This window comes from Apostichopus japonicus, chromosome 5 (genome assembly GCF_037975245.1).
Source record: "Apostichopus japonicus isolate 1M-3 chromosome 5, ASM3797524v1, whole genome shotgun sequence".
Lineage (NCBI taxonomy): Eukaryota > Metazoa > Echinodermata > Holothuroidea > Aspidochirotida > Stichopodidae > Apostichopus > Apostichopus japonicus.
Window position 1 is genome coordinate 3,426,654 of NC_092565.1, and position 22,960 is coordinate 3,449,613.

Here is a 22,960-nt window from a genome sequence, read left to right on the forward strand (position 1 = left end):
GAACCTGTCACAACTTTCACCTACGACATTCCCTATGGTGACTATATAAATTATAAATAGAGGTAAGTCTCATATAATCTCGCCAAAAACTTTAAACAGTTGACCAAATTGAAAAAGCTTATAGTTCTTCTCCCAATTATACTGTACATGTGTCATGTTCAATGTCCATTAACTATACTATCAGTTTCAATTGCATTAATGATGTGCAATACTACTGTATGATAGAGGCAAGTTATTAGTCTCATATGTTGTTTTCATCAAATTCTATCAGAGATTTATTTGTCAGCTTTTCAAAATGGATATAGACCCATGGACTACCACAGTATGGCAGGGTATAACCATGCTGTTTATTTAATGAAAACCCCCATGTACAGGCAGCTATAACAGCAATGTATGATAAAGGAAAATATAAGTCTCATACGTTGTTTCATCAACATTCTATCAGAGATTTATTTGTCAGCTTTTTCAAGATGGATATAGACCAATGGATGCCACAGTATATATATATATGGCAGCTGGGTATAATCATGCTGTTTATTTAATGAAAAACCCCATGTACAGGCTATAACAGCAATAATGTCAGAAAATGTACTCATGTACCCTACATGACTGTTCACATCCTGCGAAGTTAAAAATAAGACGGCACCCCAGCTCTGAGAGGCTAATCTGAAAATTGCTTCATATTTCATCCCCAAGGGATATGCCAGCAAACTTTCTCTGATGAATTGAGGAAAGCACACTGCTACAAGGTATGAAATTCATAAACATCTTGTCAAACTGGAAATCCTACGGTCATCATGTCGAAAGGCAACGTTGTAGAATGTTCGTGATGAGGGGAGGGAGGCCCTGGTTACAGGGTATTTTACAGGTCAGATAGTATATATACAGAAAAGCCAACCCACGTAGATTGCTTCTGTACCGTTTAAAACACAAAATGATTAAGCTCTTCAAATCTACGATGTTCACTTCCTCATCTATATATAATTCATAAGTCTTGGCTACTTAATTTGCAAGTAAATTCAAACAAAATTTTTACACCTTAAAAATTAGTTATTTTAGCACGGCCTACAGCACATATACCTACAGTTGATAACCCCTTTGTTACAGTATATTCCCTCTTGAAATTAATCAGACAGAAATATGTAAATGAGCAAAATTTCAACCCTTGTTTGATACAGTGATATGTTCATTAAAGCTGCATGTACCATATTGCCTTGTAAATTTTTGGATGACACTTGTGAACCAACTCATGTAATATTCACATATATAATTGGATACACCTCAATGCACATTATAACTCAGAGAGATCTATGTGTGTAAAACCGTTTCCGTGAAGTAGCTCGATAATTGTGTGTCCCACAAATTTCCTCCTTTACTTTACAATCTTTTGAAGTTGATGTGTAATTTCCTTATTACAGAGAAGATTTTTAAGTACCGTAGACTACAAGAAAAAAAAAATGATGATGTAATTTTCAGGTCCATAACTCTACTTCAATGTTTGACTATATTCGATATGGCCGCACAGTAGCATTAGAATGTGGCAACGGAATTAACACAAAATGCAATTGTGAAAACTTAATACACCCATCACCATGCATACCTTTGCAACTGGCGTAAAGTCGATCTACAACAATGTTAATTACGCATTTATACCTAATTCCCTATCCCTACTAATGCAGAAACCCTGAGTCATTCCTCCATATAAATGCATCTTTTTCCTTCTTGTCAATATATACTGTATACTGTCATAAATTATGTTTCAGATTGCTTTAAGTTGTGGATTACATGTCTTGGCAACATTTCACTATGGATATATTGAGATTCATCTCACAGTTTGATTAGATCGAGAAACTATATTGGTGCAAAATAGCGAAAGTAACAAAACTGAGATAGCACAGATGAAAGCTGAATGTCAAAAACTTCATCTTGAATCTATCAAGTTTAATTCACATGCATAGTCTATCCTCTGCAGGTTTTATTGAAAGATAAACCCTTTTCTCTCAACGTGGCAGATTAATTTCATACTTATTCACGCTTAATATTAAAAAAGGAAAAAACAAAAACCCTTTGCAATGGCACCATGTTGTATGTCGTTGGAATAGGAACCTATACTTCATAATTATATGTTTCTTATACAACTCAATAATACATGATCACAGTGGAACAAATATTTTTCAATTGAAAGTATTTGTTTTCACTAACTGCAATAACCTATATTCCAAAAATCTGGTTCACTGATAAAATATTTGCATCTTTATGTGGCGAAATCCCGCAAACAATAACAGACTTTGATCTAAGCAATATGAACAACAATATCTTTGAACTTTGGACAGGGGTAAACAATGCAAATCAATTCTTCTGCGCTTATTAGACAATATATACCACTGAAGTAGAGCACAATCGATTCGAGATTGATTACGTTTTTAACATCAAAGATGAAGACAAAGACAGTTCAGTGCGTTACGTGTTGCCTACACATATGCGGAAGATATGGCGTTTAAATATGGTACAGTATGTAACATTACTGAACAACGTTTAAGAGAATAGTGTTTAAAACAGCAGTTTGCAGTTTGGTCACAGCTGTTTTCCAACATTACTCACTATGATTATATGTGTGATCAAGCTAGGACACTGTAATAGCGTACTATACAATTCATTCAAAAGAGTTAGTAACATTTTTATTAAAACTTAAAAAATTTATTGTAATATTTGTGCAAGTTTAAGAACACAAACTTGCAGAATCTCAGTGCATTTTTTAACTATAGTCCATGAGAAAGCCCTTTTACTCTCTGTTACCAAGACATCAAGAAGATGGATTACACTGGTACTTGGGTGCTGTTACCTAATTTAATATTTGTGCTTCATTGATATCAATTTCATACTCGTAAATCAATATGTTACAAATATTAACCCGGAATACCAGAAAGTCTCGGTTAATGATTACATGTTTTTAATAACAGAATGTTCCAGTAAAAGTAAAATTAAATAAAGATAAAAAAAAAAAATGAAAACATATCAAAGCAGTCAAGAGACCAAGACTTAAAAGATATCTATATACACAGAGTTTGAATAATATACATAACCTTAAACAGTAAACCCTGCATCACAGATGGTGAAGCATAATGAGACTGGGTGTGTACTATAACATTTGAGAGCAATGGTGAACAAGATAATTATAAAATATTTATCTTTTATATTTTGCATACTATGACAGGTAGAAGATATCAAATGCTTAAAAGCTAACTTTGATTCAGAATTACACGAAACAGTAGGAAAACCATTCTCTCCGCCAATTTCCAAAGAGTTTTAATTGACTGCAAATCGTGTCCCTCAAATTCGCTTTCAAGTTTCCGGGCAGGTTTCTAGCATCCTAATCTCATAACCCTTGTAGAAATAATAATATTTAGGACTAAAAAATAACATATACTGTATCTTTTACAAAAAGTATACTTTGTACACTTCAAAATGCCATACAATGCAATAATTATCAAGGAAAGTGTAATTGCAATATATTTCAGTTCCTCCTCCAACCAACGACTTATGATCAAGTTTATAATGAAATTAATTAATATTGTTCCCCATAAGTAAACCTGATTAGTCTACTGAACAATGAAGCAAGTTTATCATGAAATTAATTGATACTGTTCCCCATAATTAAACCTGATTTTTCTACTGAACTGAATGAGGCATGTCACATAACGCTTCCACTACTGCAATCAAGTGATATCTTGCTGAATGAGTCATTATGTTTTCAATTGACATTATGAATTTATAATCTCTTCCTTGTTTTCATAAAGACAAGAAAATATACAATTTAATAAATAATTTGCCTAACTCCAATCAAGCAACCTCTCTCAATTAAAGTTTAATATATAAGAAGGATCATGCCTTTTTGTACTGTCTAAACTAGTAAAGAACCTCACCCATGGAAAAAGTTGGGAGGTTATACATGCAGTACTGTCCATTCAACTGACCTCCATATTACTTGCATGGGGGGGGAGGCTAAAAGTTGGAACAAAATCAAATAGATCTGTCCTTTAAGTAGCCTACATTTCTATTGATGATGTTTGATTTATGATATTGATACATTTATATCCTGGAGTGATATTATGTAAAGAGAGGCAGGATATGACTTTGTGAGGCCCAGGGATAGTAAGATATAGGAATCTAAACAGCTAATAAATAGAGGTCCAGACATTATTTGCATAATACCTACAATTGAGCTTATGTACACATGCAGAGATGAAAGAAAAATAAACTAACTCTTTCACTGCCTGTTTTTCATACAAAGTTTGCACTACTTTGGCATGCACACTTTGAACTGACTGACTTGTAAATTACTGACTGACTTGTAAATTATTTTAAGTTTGTTACAATATTTTCATCCGTGTGATTTGCTCTCTCATATCATTTTTACGCCACCGAAATATAAATGATAATATATCTTATAAATGATAATATATCTCAGAGAAGGATGATCATCCTTCAACATCAAACTCTGAAAGAAACAAATCTGATGTCCCTTTCAAATCTGCTGTCCCTGTCCCTTTCAAATCTGCTGTCCCTGTCCCTTTCAAATCTGCTGCCCCTTTCAAATCTACTGTCCCTTTCAAATCTACTGTCCCTTTCAAATCTGCTGTCGCTTTCAAAAATGTTGTCCCTTTCAAATCTCCTGCCCCTTTCAAATCTTCAGACAAGCGTGTCCTCTAGAACGTTTCAGTAATTACAATTATTCATATATATCAACCTATGAGGTGTTTAAACTTTGAAAGCCAAGTCATAGTATCCTAGCTTAGGTTTATAAAGACATGCTGAGTATGATGGGACTACCATGGTTGTAAGTAAATAGGCCTTGGGATGTGTCTCACACAATTGATGTCTGCCCCAGCAGAAACCCGGCAGAAACCGGCTTACTTTGTCCAGGGAATTGCCATCCCGGCAGCTTCTGTATTAAACCTAGCTGTCGCTGCTACTGCTGCTGTACAAGCAAATCTTTTATCATAATTGGACTCCTATGCATGGATAATAGGTTTAATTTTATCCTTGGTGAACAACTTGCATGTGAGATGTGTATATCATGTGTGAAAAACATCAAATTCAGCCACTGAGGAGACAAAATACCCACCAGAGCATGACAGCCGAGTCGGCTGGAAAACTCATCCAAATATGCGAGCGGAAAAAATGACACGATAGCTCCAAAAAAAAGTGTAATGAAATTTACTAGCAAAAATCCAATGAAAGGGGAGCTAGAGTATTAGATGCACTAAAGGTTGATAAGTAAAGAATGTGGAAATGCAATTATGTCTGCATCTGAAGGATCAACATTACAGAAAAGGTCCGCTATGAGAGCAGGAGCTATCAATAGTATCCATTTTAAACCCATTGTAAAGTATATTACAGTGCAAACTTAACCTGACTTATTGACTTTATATGTAATCGTGTCTGCATCTGATGGATCAACATTACAGAAAAGGTCCACTATGAGATCAGCAGCTATCAGTAGTATCCATCTAAAACCCATTGTAAAGTATATTACAGTACGATATTACAGTAAAAACCTCACCTGACTTATTGACTTTATATATGCAATTGTGTCTGCATCTGAAGGATCAACATTACAGAAAAGTCTGCTATGAGAGCAGCAGCTATCAACAGTATCCATCTAAATCCCATTGTAAAGTATATTACAGTATGATATTACAGTGAAAACTTAACCTGTGACAAAATTCACCTAAAGGAGTTGGATTGACTTTATGTATCCAATCATCTCTGCGACTGATGGGTCAACATTATAAACAATGCTCTGAGAGCATGAGCTATCTATAACATTAATATCAGATCCAATGTTAGGTAGCTCATCACACAGTTTGATGTTACCATGCAACTTAACTTTAACATAATTCATCCCATGTAGTTGGATCAACTCCATGTATGGAATTGAGGTAATTCTGAAGTTACAAAATGGAATGGAATGGGTGCTGCGATCTGCCATTAGATTTCTTTAATACAGTATATCATGCTGATGACAAATTATGTAACCATTGGATAGGATAGGATAGGATACAGGTATCTAAAGTAGGCTAAATGGTTGATATGACTCTATAAAATGATATTCATCAAACTGATGCATCAGCTAATATTACACAAAGAAGGCATTCTCAATTAGTTATTCTAGCATTACCTATTTATGTTTACTTTTTAATATCATCATGACAAAAGTTTTTTTTTCAAAAGCAGCTTTCATGGTGGTTTGGTACCTCCAAGTTATACTTCCAGACACTGAGCAGTATTAAATTAGACAATTAAATGTTTCAGAGAGGATTATATTTTCTGGGTGGTAGTAAAATGCTTGCTGAAGTTGGAGCATATATGAGTGACCATTATTTGATTTAATTTCTAGCATATTTGGAGCTGATAATGATGACCTTTGAACTGGTACATGCTGGATAATTTGCACAGTTCACAGGGGCGGATCCAGGATTTTGAGAAAGGGGGGGCCGACATCCCGATGGTAGCACTTTAGTGATCTGCGTCCTGGGGGAGGGGTCTAGGGGGAGGGGCCCCCTCCCCCTTGGAAATTTTTGGTTAATTGTGAGTGCTTAGATGCAAAATGGTGAAACATTTCGCCAAAAACTAGAAAAACCAGAAACGTTGCAGACACGCTTTTTTGTGCACATATTTGTGCTCGATAGACACATATTTAAGAACGCTCAACAGTGCATGTACAATGGATACACTATTATTGCGTCGATTCGTTTTTTCTTTTGCGCGAAAATTATGACGCCAGATTCACCCCAAGAAAAAACATAAAACAAGATATGTTCAATGAGATAATTATGATATACTTATTAATGAAATGGGGGTGTAGGCGGTTTTACACTATCTAACGCAACGTAGTCGCCAAGAACCTGAAGTATTTTTAAGGGAGGGCCTGATAATAAGCGGAAACGGATCACCGACCGAAAATATATCGGAATTTGTGGATTATTTCTTGCTTCCTATTCAGGGGCGTAGCGAAGGTTTTTTTGTTGGGGGGTGTGGAGAATTTGATTTGCCGACGGATCTGGAAGTGGTGACTGAAATGGGGGAGGGGTCTAAGGGGAGGGGGTGTCCCCTCCCCTTTGGAAAATTGTTAGTTTTGAAACGTCCTTAGATGCAATCTGGTGCATATTGTAAGTCAATTTGATTTGCCGACGGATCTGGAAGTGGTGACTGAAATGGGGGAGGGGTCTAAGGGGAGGGGCTGTCCCCTCCCCTTTGGAAAATTTTTAGTTTTGAAACGTCCTTAGATGCAATCTGGTGTATATTTTAAGTCAAATTTGATTTGCCGACGGATCTGGAAGTGGTGACTGAAATGGGGAGGGGTCTAAGGGGAGGGGCTGTCCCCTCCCCTTTGGAAAATTTTTAGTTTTGAAACGTCCTTAGATGCAATCTGGTGTATATTTTAAGTCAAATTTGATTTGCCGACGGATCTGGAAGTGGTGACTGAAATGGGGAGGGGTCTAAGGGGAGGGGGTTTCCCCCTCCCCTTTGGAAAATTTTTAGTTTTGAAACGTCCTTTGATGCAATCTGGTGCATATTTTAAGTCAAATTAGATTTGCCGACGGATCTGGAAGTGGTGACTGAAATGGGGGAGGGGTCTAAGGGGAGGGGGTGTCCCCCTCCCCTTTGGAAAATTGTTAGTTTTGAAACGTCCTTAGATGCAATCTGGTGCATATTTTAAGTCAAATTTGGCACCGTAGAATTTCCATCTCGATATTATTTTTATGGCAGTCGGCAGAAGAAGAATTAATTGGGACCAATTATCGAACTGTGTTTTCTCTTTCACCGATCGTTGAAATAGTGAAACTTCGTGATGAAAATGTTCAGAAAACTTTCCGGTAATGAGAAATAACAACATTCATTGATATACAAGCGAGAAACGTTAAAAATTGTGTACAATTCGTGAGCCGTGTCCTTAAGTTTTCCACGGAGAACGAATGACATCTGCGATGACGTCATTCTGAACAGAGGATAATAACAACACGTTGTCACACGATAGCACGACTCATGGGCTACGGCCTATACGGAAGCCTTTAATTCCATTTCTTTCACTGAGTTGCCGGCGATTCTGGCACTCATCTAGCTGAGCCTGGCTACAGTAGCTATACTGACGGCCGTGACATGATCAGTTATTTGCCGAGAGGTTTTTAACTTGCAGGCGTCGGGTGATTGGATTGGTGAATGAGTTTATCAGATGAAGAACTGGAAAATCGAAATAACCGATAAAGAAGCTCCCGTTCTCCTTTTCTCTATTCAGCTTTCCTTCTTTCTTCCCCTTCCGCTCTCTTCACCTTTTCTCCTTTTGCCGACAGACCCAAAATTTGCCGACAGCGACCAAATTATTATATATAATATAATAAATCACAAAATAAAACCAAAATCTCAAAGGTTTACTTGTTAACTCAAGGTTTCATACTAACGAAGAATCAGCTGACTCTCAAGGTTCACACGAAGCTCTTTTAGATGCTCTTATAGCTGCATTATGAGCCCATAAAAACTCGTGCACAGAAAATAGATGCATTTTGAGAACGAGACGCCCAGGCCGAATATAAAATATTCAAAGGCTACTACTGATGAAGCTCCTATAAAGTTTGAGAGCAGAAACCGGTCTAGTTGATCATAAGAACCTACACTAGTCTCTCCTACTATTAACAGTACACTCAGTTCACCTAATAGGTGCAATTATGCTTCACCACGAGGAGCATGCTATAAGTTCATGCTCCTTGGGCCCTCCCTTAAAAATACTTCAGGTTCTTGGCGACTACGTTGCGTTAGATAGTGTAAAACCGCCTACACCCCGTTTCATTCAGATAATTATGATATACTTGCTAACTGTGCATTGATTTTCCCTGACAGTAATAGTCAGCACTATAGTACTGAGCCGTATCTAATTAATACGTGATGTCGCGTAGGCCTGGTAATTGCCTTAGTTTCAAATTTGGAATAAAAACGATCGCGTTTCAGGGAAGAACAGCTGGATATATATTAGGCTTTTCTTTCACCAAGTTATGCCTATTAGGAATTTAAAGTACTCCCACATAAAAAAACGCAACTGATTTCCAAATTAGGGGGGGCCGGGGCCGGGTCGGCCCCCCCTGGATCCGCCCCTGGTTCAGGAGGTCTCCCTTGACCAAAATTCAAAATACCAGCCATCATATCTCTTTGGTCAAACTTAGATTCTTTGCGAAAACAGAATTTTACCAGATTCCAACACTTCCAGAAAGAACTGAAAAATCAAATCTGAAACAATCTAATTGAACTGATTCAAACGGACACATCTTCCATCACAAAATAACAAAACAAGACAGAACTAGATATTCAGAATGAAGAATTATTATTCATGTTGACAAGTCAGACAATTCTTTGATTGCTTTGTTTTCCCCTCATTTTTAGAATCCTTTCTTTATTTCATCTCGCTCCCCAAGATCTCTCAGGTCGCCAAAGTGGTTCATTGCCCTATTTCTCTGACTTGCCCCAAGTGAATCCGCCATAAGAATCTGGAACAGGCAGACTATACACAGATACCGACAGGTGAATCACGAGCAAACGTCCGTCGTGTATGGGCACGAAGAAAAATCAGGGGAATAGATGCCATATCTAGAGGAGAGGCTTTTATTTATAATAATATCAAAGAATCACTGTCTGGTAAGTGGGTTTTGTTCATCCACGGATATAGGGCAAAAAACTAGGTTGCTAAGGTACACAGCCTTACAAGTCTTGACAAGCTTGTAGAAAAACACTTTAATCAACAAGGAATGCTAAGTGTGAAACAAAAAAACAAAAAATCAAAGAAGTTGCAGACAATTTTGACTGATGATTATTGACAAGCAATGCCAGATACATTCACAAAAAAATCTTATGCAAATTGAATAATTGAACAGACATATAGTGAATTAAAGTTAAAAGGATCTTTTTGGTTAGTATCATTGTTATAAAATATCCATCATCTAACACTGGCTTCCCTGATATAAAGTATGGGACTTAAACTATATATCAGGGATGGCAAAGACTAACCATAAGGCAATGCAGCTATCGTATATTTAAACATGTGAATGTTTATACTGTTTGCATAGAGTGAAACGCATGTTAGTTTGAAGTTAGCTGGCTATGTTGAACTGATCAAGTTGCTAAGTACTACTGATGAGAACGATACATTCTAGCTGTAGTGTAATGTCCCATACACTAACATGTTCAAATTCTTGCCCTAAGAAAGGAGCGATTAGCTGGTATTTATTGCCATAGCAACTAATGACAGCTGATGAAGCTCTGTTCTCATTATTATACACTAGGTTCATGCTAGGTAATAATAAATAATAAATGAACTTATAAAGCGCTAAAATTACGAAGTATTCAATAGCGCTGTACAACTCTAAGCAAGAAAATTTACAACTGTTTAATGTTTCTTTTTACAATGTCACAATTAGAGATTGGTTGATGCAACAAACTAATAATACTTTTGCTATATTGCTCAAGTGACATTTAAGATGTTATAGAGATGTTCACATTACCAACTGCTTTTAAAATGCAACCAATTACTCTAATAACAGTGCCATGGAATCTTAGTTTGTGAAATGCCAAATAATCTCTCATTGTTTGATATTTTGCAGAAATATGTACCTAAATATCTATAGGGCAACACCCTTTGTATCACAGTTAATGAAATTCCCTTGAATAATCATTTGTAAGTTACTACATGTGCACACGTACTGCACACAGTGTTATTATTTTAATCGTCAATGCTCTAAAATTGGTGAAATTCCATAATTCACACCCAAATTAGTAGGAAACTAATGACAGAATGAAGGCCACAAACCAACCTACATCGAGAAGGACGAATATTGATGTATCTAATTCAAGGTAACAGTAGGTACATGATACTCACAGAGAGAATGAAGACAAAACGTGTCTTTGAAATAAAGAATAACAAAGTTGTTCATCTCGTACGTGACAATGTTTGAGGCTAATGATGCAGGCATAACATATCAAATTGCAAACATACAGCAAAGAAAGAACAGACTGATTAATAACTGGGTGGTTGGTTGGTCATAGTTAGGTGTTTGTTTGTTTTCATCCAAGGGTAAGCTATGGTTTTCCAATCTGAAATGACTTTCTAACTTGAAGAGATTCCAAATTTTGAGTTAAAATGTTGAATTTGAAGCCACCCAACGTGTGTTTTTCAACAACGAACAATGATTGCTGATTATTATTATTATGATCTTATCAGTACATATAGCTAAATATATCAAAACATTGCATTACATACAGCAGATACAACAATTTATCATACTGTGGATTATAACAAGTGGGTGGTTGCTATATGCTCTTATCTTATCAGTGCATATGGCATAAACCTCACATTGCAATAAATAGAGTAGAACAGTTAATACTGATTGATGAGTGGGTGGTTGATATGCTCTTATCAGTGCATATATGGTATAAAGCTCAGATTGAAATAAATACAGTAGAACAGTTAATACTGATTGATGAGTGGGTGGTTGCTATATGCTCTTATCATATCAATGCATATGGCATGTCTTTCATTGTAATATATAGAGTAGAATTAAACACTGATTGAGGAGTGGGTGGTTGCTATATGCTCTTATCAGTGCATATGGCATAAATCTCCCATTGCAATAAATACAGAACAGTTTATACTGATTGATGAGTGGATGGTTGCTATTTGCTCTCATCAGTGCATATGGCATAAATCTCCCATTGCAATAAATACAGAACAGTTTATACTGTTTGATGAGTGGGTGGTTGCTATTTGCTCTTATCTGTGAATATGGCATAAATCTCCCATTGCAATAAATAGAGTAGAACAGTTTATACTGATTGATGAGTGGGTGGTTGCTATATGCTCTTATCAGTGCATAAAGCACTTAACTCATTAAAATGCAATAACTGCAATACATAGAACATTCCATACGGATTAGTAAGTGGGTGGTTTTTAACCTCTTATCAGTGTATGTGGCTTAACTCTTCTAAATGCAGTATCTGCTGTACATAGAACATTCCATATGGATTAATAAGCGGGTGGTTGATAACCTCTTATCAGTGTATATGGCTTAACTCTTTAATATGCAGTATCTGCAATACACACATGTATAAAACATTCCATTTGGATTAATAAGCGGGTGGTTTTTAACCTCTTATCAGTGTATATTGCTTAACTCTTTAAAATGCAGTATCTGCTGTACATAGAACATTCCATATGGATAGATTAGTAGGTGGTTGCTAATCTCTTATCAGTGCATATGGCTTAAATCTTGAAAATGCAGTATCTGCAATACATGTATAAAACATTCCATATGGCTTGATAAGTGGGTGGTTGCTAACCTTTTATCTGTGCATGTGGCTTAACTCTTTAAAATGCAGTATCTGCAATACATATAACATTCCATATGGTTTAATAAGTGGGTGGTTTTTAACCTCTTATCAGTGTTTATGGTTTAACTATTTAACATGCTGTACCTGCAATACATAGAACATTCCATATGGATTATTGAGTGGTTGCTGTATGCTCTTATCAGTGCATGTGGCTTCATAAGCTCTGCATAAATTCACAGTAGTTATACCAAGCACACCTATGGTAATATATTGATATTTTAAGTGAGTCATAATTAACTAACAATGTAATTTGCAATCGTTACATGACAAAGATGTGCATTTTAACACTTTGCTCAGCTCACATTGTGCAAGTGGCATTTATTTACACAGCTTGGTTCATCATCAAATTTACTACTTTGTTGAATACTGTATCATACACACACACAATGGCACTGTAAATATTGCATGCCTGACATTTTTTTCCTTTAAATTAATGTTATAAAATGTAAACTGAGAGAGATATATTGTGCGAGGATTTACTTTTAAATGTTGCTGATGCAGTCAGTTCATTTTGTTTCCATGGTGCCTCAGATGTTTTTTTGAAACATTAAGTTATTTATGACTTCCCAGCTAGTCATCTTTGGATGTTTATTTCATCTTGGAACATGCAGTTCACAGGTCTTGGTTACATTATGTTAATTTTATACCATTTGTAGAAGATGTCACGCGAATCTTAAAGAATACAACTCATACATCAGAGAATATAATGCTGTATTTCTGGTTTAGTTTACTTCAATAATTTGTGGGTGACCTAGGAGCAGTTTTCACTAATAGCATATAATTAGTATCATTCTTACTTTTTCTTCACAGAAAGTGAAACCCTACGTACTTATCCAAACAACCGATCTACACCAAGGTATGAAGTATTCAACTCACCAGATCACTTGATTATGTAACATATTTGTTTTCTTATTCTTTACCAACAAATTTATAATATCTGATCACCCACACTAATAGTGCTTGACGGTAGATTTCCTAACAACTGAGAGGTCACATGTCAAGTATAATCAATGAATGGATCAGTTAGTTGCATTAATGTCACAACAGATGAGTGGGATGTTATAGTTCATATACACCATTGAAAAAAAAGCTGAAACCTACCACACTATTCATAGCACATCAAGATAACCTAGCTGAAACCTACCACACTATTCATAGCACATCAAGATAACCTAGCCTTCTTCACACATAAGAATCCTGACTGCGGCAGCATTTTCATAAAGTGTTGAGTGTAGTTACCAGCTAATTCACCTTTCAATGATATACTTCATATATAGCCTTTTGGATCTTTTTTAATCTTGTTGGAATTAAGGCAAATATTGTTGTCATAAACATAATCAGCTGCTTTAAAGAAATACCAAAACACTTTAAATGGCAACGTAATATTTAATGCCCTTTAAATATTCATATCGTTAACCATTACTTCATTCATTAGACACATATACTGCATATCCATTGTTTAATTACTCTTTTAATCCTTTTTGCTATGTGCAATTCTTTGCTTATACAATGGACTAAACAACACAATGGAATAAACAATACAATGGACTAAACAATACAATATGGACTAAACAATACAATGGACTAAGCAACACAATTGAATAAACAATACAATGGACTAAACAATACCATCAAAATGGTGCTCATCTACTTTGGTAGATACTATAAAGTAGCTCATTTCAACTTAATCAATACCACAAGTAAATTACATACTTTTAATACCAGTATCAATAATATATTAGTATAGTGATTGCATTTTATGACATATTTGTACACCAAGCCCACTTTCAGCAAATGGAAGTTACTTCTTATTATACTCAACGTAAAAATAGACGAAATAAATCATACTATTGAACAATTACCTACTGTACAGTATGTGGTAAACTAATGAATGAGTGCTGCCTCTTAAAACTTGCAATCCCATGTGACATTTTTATTTCTGTTTTATTGCCACTTTAAACGTTTTGTCAGAATGAGAGTGTTTGTAATAAAACTAACTGTATCAGAGCAACAGGAAATTATTGTAATTTAAACTTATTGACGGGAAGATCTACAAAAATGCAGATTTCAACAAAAACAAGTTGAAGCCTTACTGTATATCTAGATACATGTTTAACAGAAAGTTAAGTACTTAATGAATTTTAAAACAAAAAGAATAGATGCATCTTACCTATCTAATTGAACAAATTCATTTAAGAGTACTACTAAATGTTCCACTTTACTCATAACAAACAAAAATGCATGTTAGACAAATATATATGTTCTCTGCTGATAAACAGGTGGTTTAGACACCATATGTAAACAAACATAGCATCCTCAAGGATCGACACCACACCTCACTGCTGCTGGAACCAGTGGTTTGCAAACAGTCCAATGTCTATGACTAAAATTCACTTTCAATTACTACCAGAAGATGGTCACACCATCAAAAGTTTGTTTACCCTCTGCCACTCAGAGTACACCAATTGTATACATAAATGGAACCAAATACAAACCTGAAAATCTAAATCCTTTAATGTGGAATCCTTTCCACATAACCGATGATTTTAGTCGGAATAAAGCCATATCCGCTGTCCAACAAGTCCAAGTTCCTTGTCACACCCAGTAACACGCTACTCAAAAAAAGTATTAGATTCCAATATGTGTGTGGCTCGTTTCAATGCCAGCTTTTGAAAGGTTTTTTTTTCTCTTTTTCTCTTGGTCGGCAACAGACACGTGCCTGCCTGCTGAATGAGTTCTCCACTTAATGAGCCCTTTCAGTCATTTACCACTTGCTGGAGCTATACTTAAGCCACTTTCATTACAGCTGCTCTATGAATATGCATAAGTATACACAAAATGAGTAGGAAATATTTCACGCTGTAGAGATATAACATGTGTAGAAACTGCCGTCGATTTTAGATTAAAGAATTGAATAACTGTATGAAACTGCTGTGACAATTATCATGCATTGCATATCTGCAAGATTCATATTTTTGTGAATGTTTTTTTATATATTTTTTTGACACATTGGTTGCCATACAGTAGGAGTTGTAATCAATACATATATGCATACGGTCGGCCAAAAACTAATAACTGTTGAGCATAACAGCCGGGGTGGTGTGAATCTTTGTCAATGCGACTGAGGTAATCAATATAATGGGAACAGCATATAAACGCGTTTCACTTCAAAGTAATAATTACTGAAAGAGAAAATGAATGGCACACTGAAAGGCAGAATTTGTAACCAAATGGATTATGTCAGAGGAATTTGGTTTTATCTTTGTCATTTACGGAATATATCAAATACATGTACTCATTCTATAGTCTACTAATTACAGAGAAACAGGTGGATATCAATTATTAACTGGAATAAAATTGGTCTACAGTATCTTTAATCATTAACTATCACAAACTTTAAATATGAAAATATTATTGTAAACAATATCATTAACATGTGAAGGACTGTATGCAAATTGTTTTTCAAGTAGAAATGAATGGAATTGGAGGTTACAAATAATTAGTTTTATAGTGTCAAAAGAAGATGCACAATGAAAGGAAAAATTAAACCAGACAAGGAAAGAAAGGAATAGGAAGTTAAAGGAAAATAACTGTGTTTGAAACAAATTATGCACAAATATATCACACTTCTATATGCATGACATGAGTACATGTCATGCATAGTATTCTTACAATGAGCATGACATTTTGCCATGGTAACATATATCATAATAGTTTTTTGGTCATAACTGAGTACATGTTTAAAAGGCAAAATTTATCTCTTATAGCGGTTGAGGCAGGGGGGTAGGAAGCTTCCAAAAAGTGGGGGCAACATCAGGGGGGCACTTACTCATTCCACAACCACACCTTGTTATGCTTTAAACGGATACACACCAGCCATATCACTTAAATATATATGATGTGTTAGTATGCTATCAATACCATTTATTGAGATTGTTTATTGTTAACAGTGCTACAAAAAGATATGGGAATTGCCATATTAAAAATAGCATGTACAGACTAAAAATAAATAATTAAAATAAAATATTAAAATTAACAAAGGCTTAAGATATTCAAAAGACAGTTCTTCATCAAAGGGGAATATTTTATTTGCCAGTAGGGTACATTTGCTATTTTGGAAAAAAGTGGGAGGGCTCGTGCCCCCCTGGCTCCTATCCCCCTTGGGTTGAGGGACACAAAGTATAGGACGTGTTTTCATAAAGAAAGTTCTGCATTTACGCATTTGCATCAATCTCCCAGCAGTCAGAATCTCCTATAAATGTCAGAAGGACATTTATTTTGTTAGGATACATTAAATAATTGGAAACATTTTTTCTGTACTAGGTGAAAGTCAGATCTCTTTTTTACACGTCCTCAAGATTAAACGTGCGATGATATCATATCTTCTCCATGTCTCCCGGAATTCAATTTATCTGTCTGTGGATGAAACCATGCAAACAATTTTCCTGGTATCTTTGAGGGAGACCTCTTCTTCATTACTCCAGATAATCTGCTTTATAGACTTAGAGATGTCCGACATATCTCATAAACCAAAGGCGGAGACAGAGATATTCCTGATGGTTTGCTCAGGAAGCAGCAAGTCAACATGCTGTTAAAGTTTCACAGACAATTCTACCCACCGTAGATTATTATGAGTTTCCCAATTATGAACATTCTGAGGAAGTACATTTATTCACTGATGCAAATGAATGCAAGTCCAGGAGGGATTTGCTAGTTTTGCTTTCATTAAGAAGAAGATAGTTTAAGGATATTCAAGGTCAAATTCCACATATTGCTATGGCTAATGTTTTTTATAATGAAATAAATTTTCAAAGCAGGATTATGTGCTTGAAGTGAAAGATATAAGCTACTCCAACTTCTTCCTTCCCCTCCCCCTCCATTTCCCCTTCCCCCAAATGTTTCAATAGATGCTATAAATTGCAAGGTGACTTATGTATGTGGTACATGAAGTCTCATATATTGTCAGGATTCTGAGACAAAACCATCGCAAACCAGGACTCAGGCACTGACAGTTTGGGTAAGTTAAAGGTAATTCATTTATAGAGGAATAGGAACCTCTGGTGAGCACTTCTGCTTAATACATGTAATTCTGAGTTTTCCTTGGCTCAGATGCTTGCATAATATCGCTTGTTTTCCTTTGTTAGCTCTAAATATGTATTTCGCAAATGCACAAGAGCAGTCGCGACTACTTTCCTTTTTATTGAGTAAAGAACTACAGGCTAACCTCTAAACCAGACAGATACCAAGCCAATGAAATGAAAGTAGGCTCTGACTTTTATTTCTTTTGTGATGTTTTTGCATTCATGAACGTTATTATTATCATTGTTTTTTTGTTTTTTTCGCATTTACTGTATGTATGGCATACCTTCTGGAAGACGTCACTTTGGCGGCAAGCACCCATCATGATTGAAGACTCTGGTTCATGTAATTTGGAACATGCCCAGTGGGATACCAATTATATTCTGAATGTGTTACAGGTACACCACCATCCAGAGAACTGAAACATAAGTGGTGTATGTGCTTCAATTGAACAGCCCACAGTGATACAACAGCCCAACTATGTCACATTTTACAAAAATAGAGGGCACTATTTACAAACTAGAATATTAACAAAAATTTTCTTGAAATTGAAATTGAAAGGGTTGTGTGACATTCAATTGCTACTTCAAACTTAGTTGTATTAAACACAAGCAGATGGGTTTATCTATTTATTTATTTAATTTTGTTTATTAATGTCCCTCGTTTGTGAGATTTTCACTTGAGTAGTGTCGTTTTAAGTTATTTTCAATATTTAAATCTTTTTGCCATTGATATTTCTGGTTTATCAACATGACAGAAAGCTTTATGTGCCATGGCTATTACTTAACTGGCCACATCATTTAGCCAGCTAGACATGCAAATTTAAAGAGTGAAACAAAATGGAAAATTTGCAGATAGCTATTATAATTTTATATGAGGATTAAAATTCTATAATGTCCAACATTTATTTTCTTTAATATAATAAATTGATTAAAAACTAAGCAATTTCACCAATGGCTTTCCAAACATAATGGCCCTTTAATATGCTCCAAATTCCAGTAGATTCCTCAAGTGTTTTCCTTCTCCTTTTCCATTCTCCTTCAAGTTCAAGACTTTTCACACCCACTCATCCAAACATTTCCTACCAAAGGAGGAAAACTCTTCAAACTGGGGTTACAATCTATTGTCTGATTACTAAAGGATGTTACAGAGAGCCCTTTGGCAATGTTGACACCTTGACCTTAAAAGAAGGCTTTATACACACTGTGTGTGGCATCTATATAGGATGTTTAGAGTCAGTAAAGGAGGACCCTGAGGGATATAACTATGCAGTAACTGAGAACTAGTGACACCTTCACCTACTTGCCAGGGAATTTGGTATCTAAGAAGAGAATTCCACCTGATTCGATAAATCTACCATTCATAAACCAATCAAGTCTGGGGTTAATTTTCAAATTATATTATTATTTCCTGTCCTAGAAAGTGTGCATCTACAGAAAGAAAATTTGAGGCTGTAAGTAAAGAAATATCAGCTTCTGCAGCAACTCTTTGCAGGATAATTCCACTCCTTAGCCCCAGCTTGCATAATCCGCACATATTAAAGATTCCCTCAAAATGTTGTTACAGTTGTCATGAAAGCAAGTGGTCTCTTCATCGGCTGATTGCATTTTTTTTGTTTTGGGGCAAAAAGAGTTCATTAACAGCGCCACTCATGTGACGTGATTGAAATGGAATGGCGCAGGAGGCAAGTACACAACAGTACTGTGATGTCACTGATTAAACTCAACGAGGTTCTTTGAAGTAAACTCATGTGCCTGAGGTGCAGCAACTATCTGGAAATTTATCAAATTGAGACACCATGCCATTTTGTCAACATAGAAATCTTAACTATGTGAATATTTGATTATCACCCTAGTAACCTTCATTAAGAGAGTATTTAAGAGGAATATTTTGCATTATAAAATATATTGTCCAAACACATTTGATATAACAGTTGAAAATGTTCATAGTGCTTTTTTTTTTTACTTTCCCTTCATTATTTGAAACAAAAGTTGATTAGTCTTGAACATACTGTAATGAACTATATTCTAATGTAATTTTATTATGAAATACTGTTGAACATTTACCAACATCAAGGACAAATATTGCACCTTCATACAGCAGTTCTTTCAGTTAACCTCGATGAGCTCTTGATACAATTGAATATTAAAATCTCAAAACAAAGCAGTTCGTTAGCCTGCAGCTTTTTAAATTTCACTTCCCAAAACAATCACACAAAGTGTGAAAAGCAACTTGAAGTAGCCTAATTTATTCTCTGCATCCAAAAGTGACTTCTTTTTTCTACTGTGAACAGAAGAATTGAAGTTTTTAATTTTTCATATCAAATACTATACATTCCAGAAGAAAGTAAATTTGAGCATTCCCAACATTAACAAATTTTTGTATAAATTAAAATTTCTGTTACAAGTTGAGAAACATTTAGATCCTGGTAAACATCAAGGACCTCTATCATACAATCTCCTAAGAGACACTTTTAGTAATTGTGCTATGCTCATTTGAATATTGAATATTTGTAATCAAACTATAATTAAGTGTCATATATATGTCTTTATATAAGTTTGTTATTATGGCAAAAGATTTGACAATAAATGATGGCTAAAAAAAATTTTAAAAATAAAAACAGAAGAATTATTAAAAACTTTGCCTGGTGCAATGTATTGGCTGTAATGACATGAGGGTAAGCTGTTACATTCCTATATTGAGTATTATTTGGTAGATTAAAGAAAACTTGGCAGATATTTATAGGTACCAAACACAAACAAGGTTTACAGAGTGCCCCTCCCAGGTACCCTGTGTGTTATACCTTAATAGCTACCATACACAAACCACATATACATAGTGCCTTTCCCAGGTACCCTGTGTGTTATACCTTTTTCATATTCTGCAATGAATAATACCACCTCCATTTGAATAACTGTATGGAACAGTCATAAAGAACAAGGTCAAACATTTCCTTTTTTTATTTAAAAGAAGTTTGGAATGTCTATTTTTGTAGCTAACTTATACAGTTCAACTAATGTCAACAACACAGATTTCAATCAAGAATAGTAGTATTCAATGGTGTTGAAAAAGCAAACAATATTAAGGGGATCCCCCCAACGGCATAACTGATTTTTTTTTCTGGCTTCACAAAAAGCTTATATCAAAGTAAAGGTGAATCCACATCTAAATAACAAGGCTTGTGGCTGGAATTAGGAGAGAGTCTTGGAAATCCTTGAGACTAAGGTTATTTTATGAATATTTCTCGGAAAGGCATTGAGGTGAATGATGTCATCACAATTGATGAGCTGTAACAATTTATTTTTCAAATATTGTCTCGCAGTTTTGAATGGCTCTGAATGCTGTCTCTTATAAAATACTATGGATCCTGTGTTCACAACTGATTACACATCTTTGGACTCGTAGAGCAATTCAACCATTCTGCATAATGCTGTGCAATGCCATACTGGATAAACTATATTCACTGATGTCTGATCATAATGTTGTTTATGAACAATGTGCACACATTCTACAATGCCGGAAGAGAAAGATTTTGTTCTCACAATTTCATTTCGTTATGCCTTGTTGATCAACAAGGCAGGAAGGGGGGGGGGGGGGTGGAGGAATCATTGACTGGTAGAGTCCAACAGGGCTAAAAGCCTACCAGTTCCCTTTAGACATATTAGATCAAGAATGCTAATGTTGTGAGGGGACAGGTAATTAGTGAGGAAGAGAAGAAAACATTGAGGCACAATAACAAACCAGTGAATCAAAAGTAAATTCTAACCTAATTTGTGCCAGACATTTACTTTACCCTGATGATGTACCTGGGCATCATCATCCCTTTCTTAAGGTAGCAGAGCTAATTTGACATAAAATACCTCCAATCATTCAAACAGTCCATATTTCAAGTAATAAACAGCATGCAGAGATATCAACTTTAACATAAAGTAGCAGATTGGCGTGAAATATTTTCATGGACCATAAAACTATCCCTGTAGTGTTTGTCATTGTTGCATCAATAGGCTTAAATGCAATCAAAATACCACACATTCCTGTACAGTGAAAAACAAACTGACCAAACAGAGCACTTTTAAAGCTAGTTGTAACAATTAACCAGTAATATTACAAATATGTACACATTTATATATATATCTATATATATTCCAATATATTCCAGTATATAACAGGAATACTGGGACATACACATACATGTATGCACTCAACTACCCACTGTTTAGATACATAAGCGTATTTAATGTATACATTGCTAAAACCAAATTAGTCTGCCTTTCTGATAACTTCAGCTATATCTGCTGCTGTAGTTGGTGGCAGTAGACAGTTATTCAAAAGCCATACAATCAGCTGTTGCTTGATTTCTTTAAACTACTAACCACTAACCATCTAGGTTATTGATCATATCCAATTGTAATCTGATACACAACAGATTAATCCAATTGGGACCAGAATCCAATATAAAAATTCACTCTAGCTGATCTGCATGATAAAGTGCAAGTAATAAGTATCGCAATGATCAATAGGAGGATGTAGAATGGGATTTCAGGTCAGACTAAGACCAGCTATATTTCTCAATAAATTTACCCAACAGGCCTCATGGAAGTATTCATGGAATGTACAGGTGCCTAAATTAGGACAGCCAGGGCTGTAAACACTGATATGCAATGGAGCCAATTCTTCACTAATGAGCTGCTTTTGTTTGGGTTCTCAATGTTTTGATAAACTTGACCATGTTGTTGATGTATTGGACTTTTGGGAGTGTATAAGAACAGGCTTGTATGTAGCGCAATGAGTTATATATAGGCCTATGTCTGATGATGGAAATTTACTCCCGCATGCTGATCAAATGTCATATATCGACATTGATCATGTGGAAAGAGTACGAGATGGGATCGATTAATTTCTTAATATAAACCATAGCTTTATGGACAAAAGTATCAATTTCATTTATTAAGTAACATGTTTCACTTTCAAGAATATAGTGATTCACAATTTTTCCATCAATTTTCTTTGGTAATATATTCCAATTATTATAATTTTTATTTTTATTTTGCAACATAAATCTGTTATTCATACATACTAAGAAATGCAGATGCACGCAACTGTTGTGAAATGTTACACCATCAGAAATTAATTTTACCTACAGGTATAGCTGTAGCTGTGGTTTGATGCATGATCAAGTTACATACTGGCACATTTACGTCCTTTAACTGATTAGAAGTTATGAGCATACCAGATGCCTTGAGCATAATTTGTGATTATTCCCACACAATGTAGGCTACGTCACTAGATGCAAGCAGCTAGTATGTATGCCATAATGTTATATATTGCAACTCTTACTGAAGCTGCCAAACCTGGATGTAATATCAAACTTAATATCAAAAATTAAGATGAAGAAAAGGAAGATGAGAAAACCAAAGTAAATGAATAAGTAGAAAGAGAAACACACTGG

At 35.2% G+C, this 22,960-nt stretch overlaps 1 protein-coding gene and 1 long non-coding RNA gene across 10 annotated transcripts in view; one reads left to right on the plus strand and one right to left on the minus strand.

Annotated features, from left to right (window-relative positions):
* The window catches only part of LOC139967322 (actin-binding LIM protein 2-like), a 158,177-nt gene that overhangs the window by 82,603 nt on the left and 52,614 nt on the right, over nt 1–22,960 (minus strand). The window contains exon 1 of one of the 9 annotated variants that reach the window (XM_071970992.1): nt 14,928–15,815. The exons of the other annotated variants lie outside the window; for them this stretch is intronic. Within the exon in view, the coding sequence (XP_071827093.1) occupies nt 14,928–14,997 (70 nt within the window). The 5' untranslated portion in view covers nt 14,998–15,815. Of the gene's footprint in view, nt 1–14,927; nt 15,816–22,960 lie in introns of those variants that run through there. 9 annotated transcript variants of the gene reach the window in all.
* On the plus strand, nt 386–20,995 carry LOC139967323 (uncharacterized). The gene is made up of 5 exons (XR_011792970.1): nt 386–2,506; nt 9,468–9,687; nt 13,243–13,288; nt 16,756–17,909; nt 18,557–20,995. It is a non-coding gene; the product is annotated as an uncharacterized lncRNA (long non-coding RNA).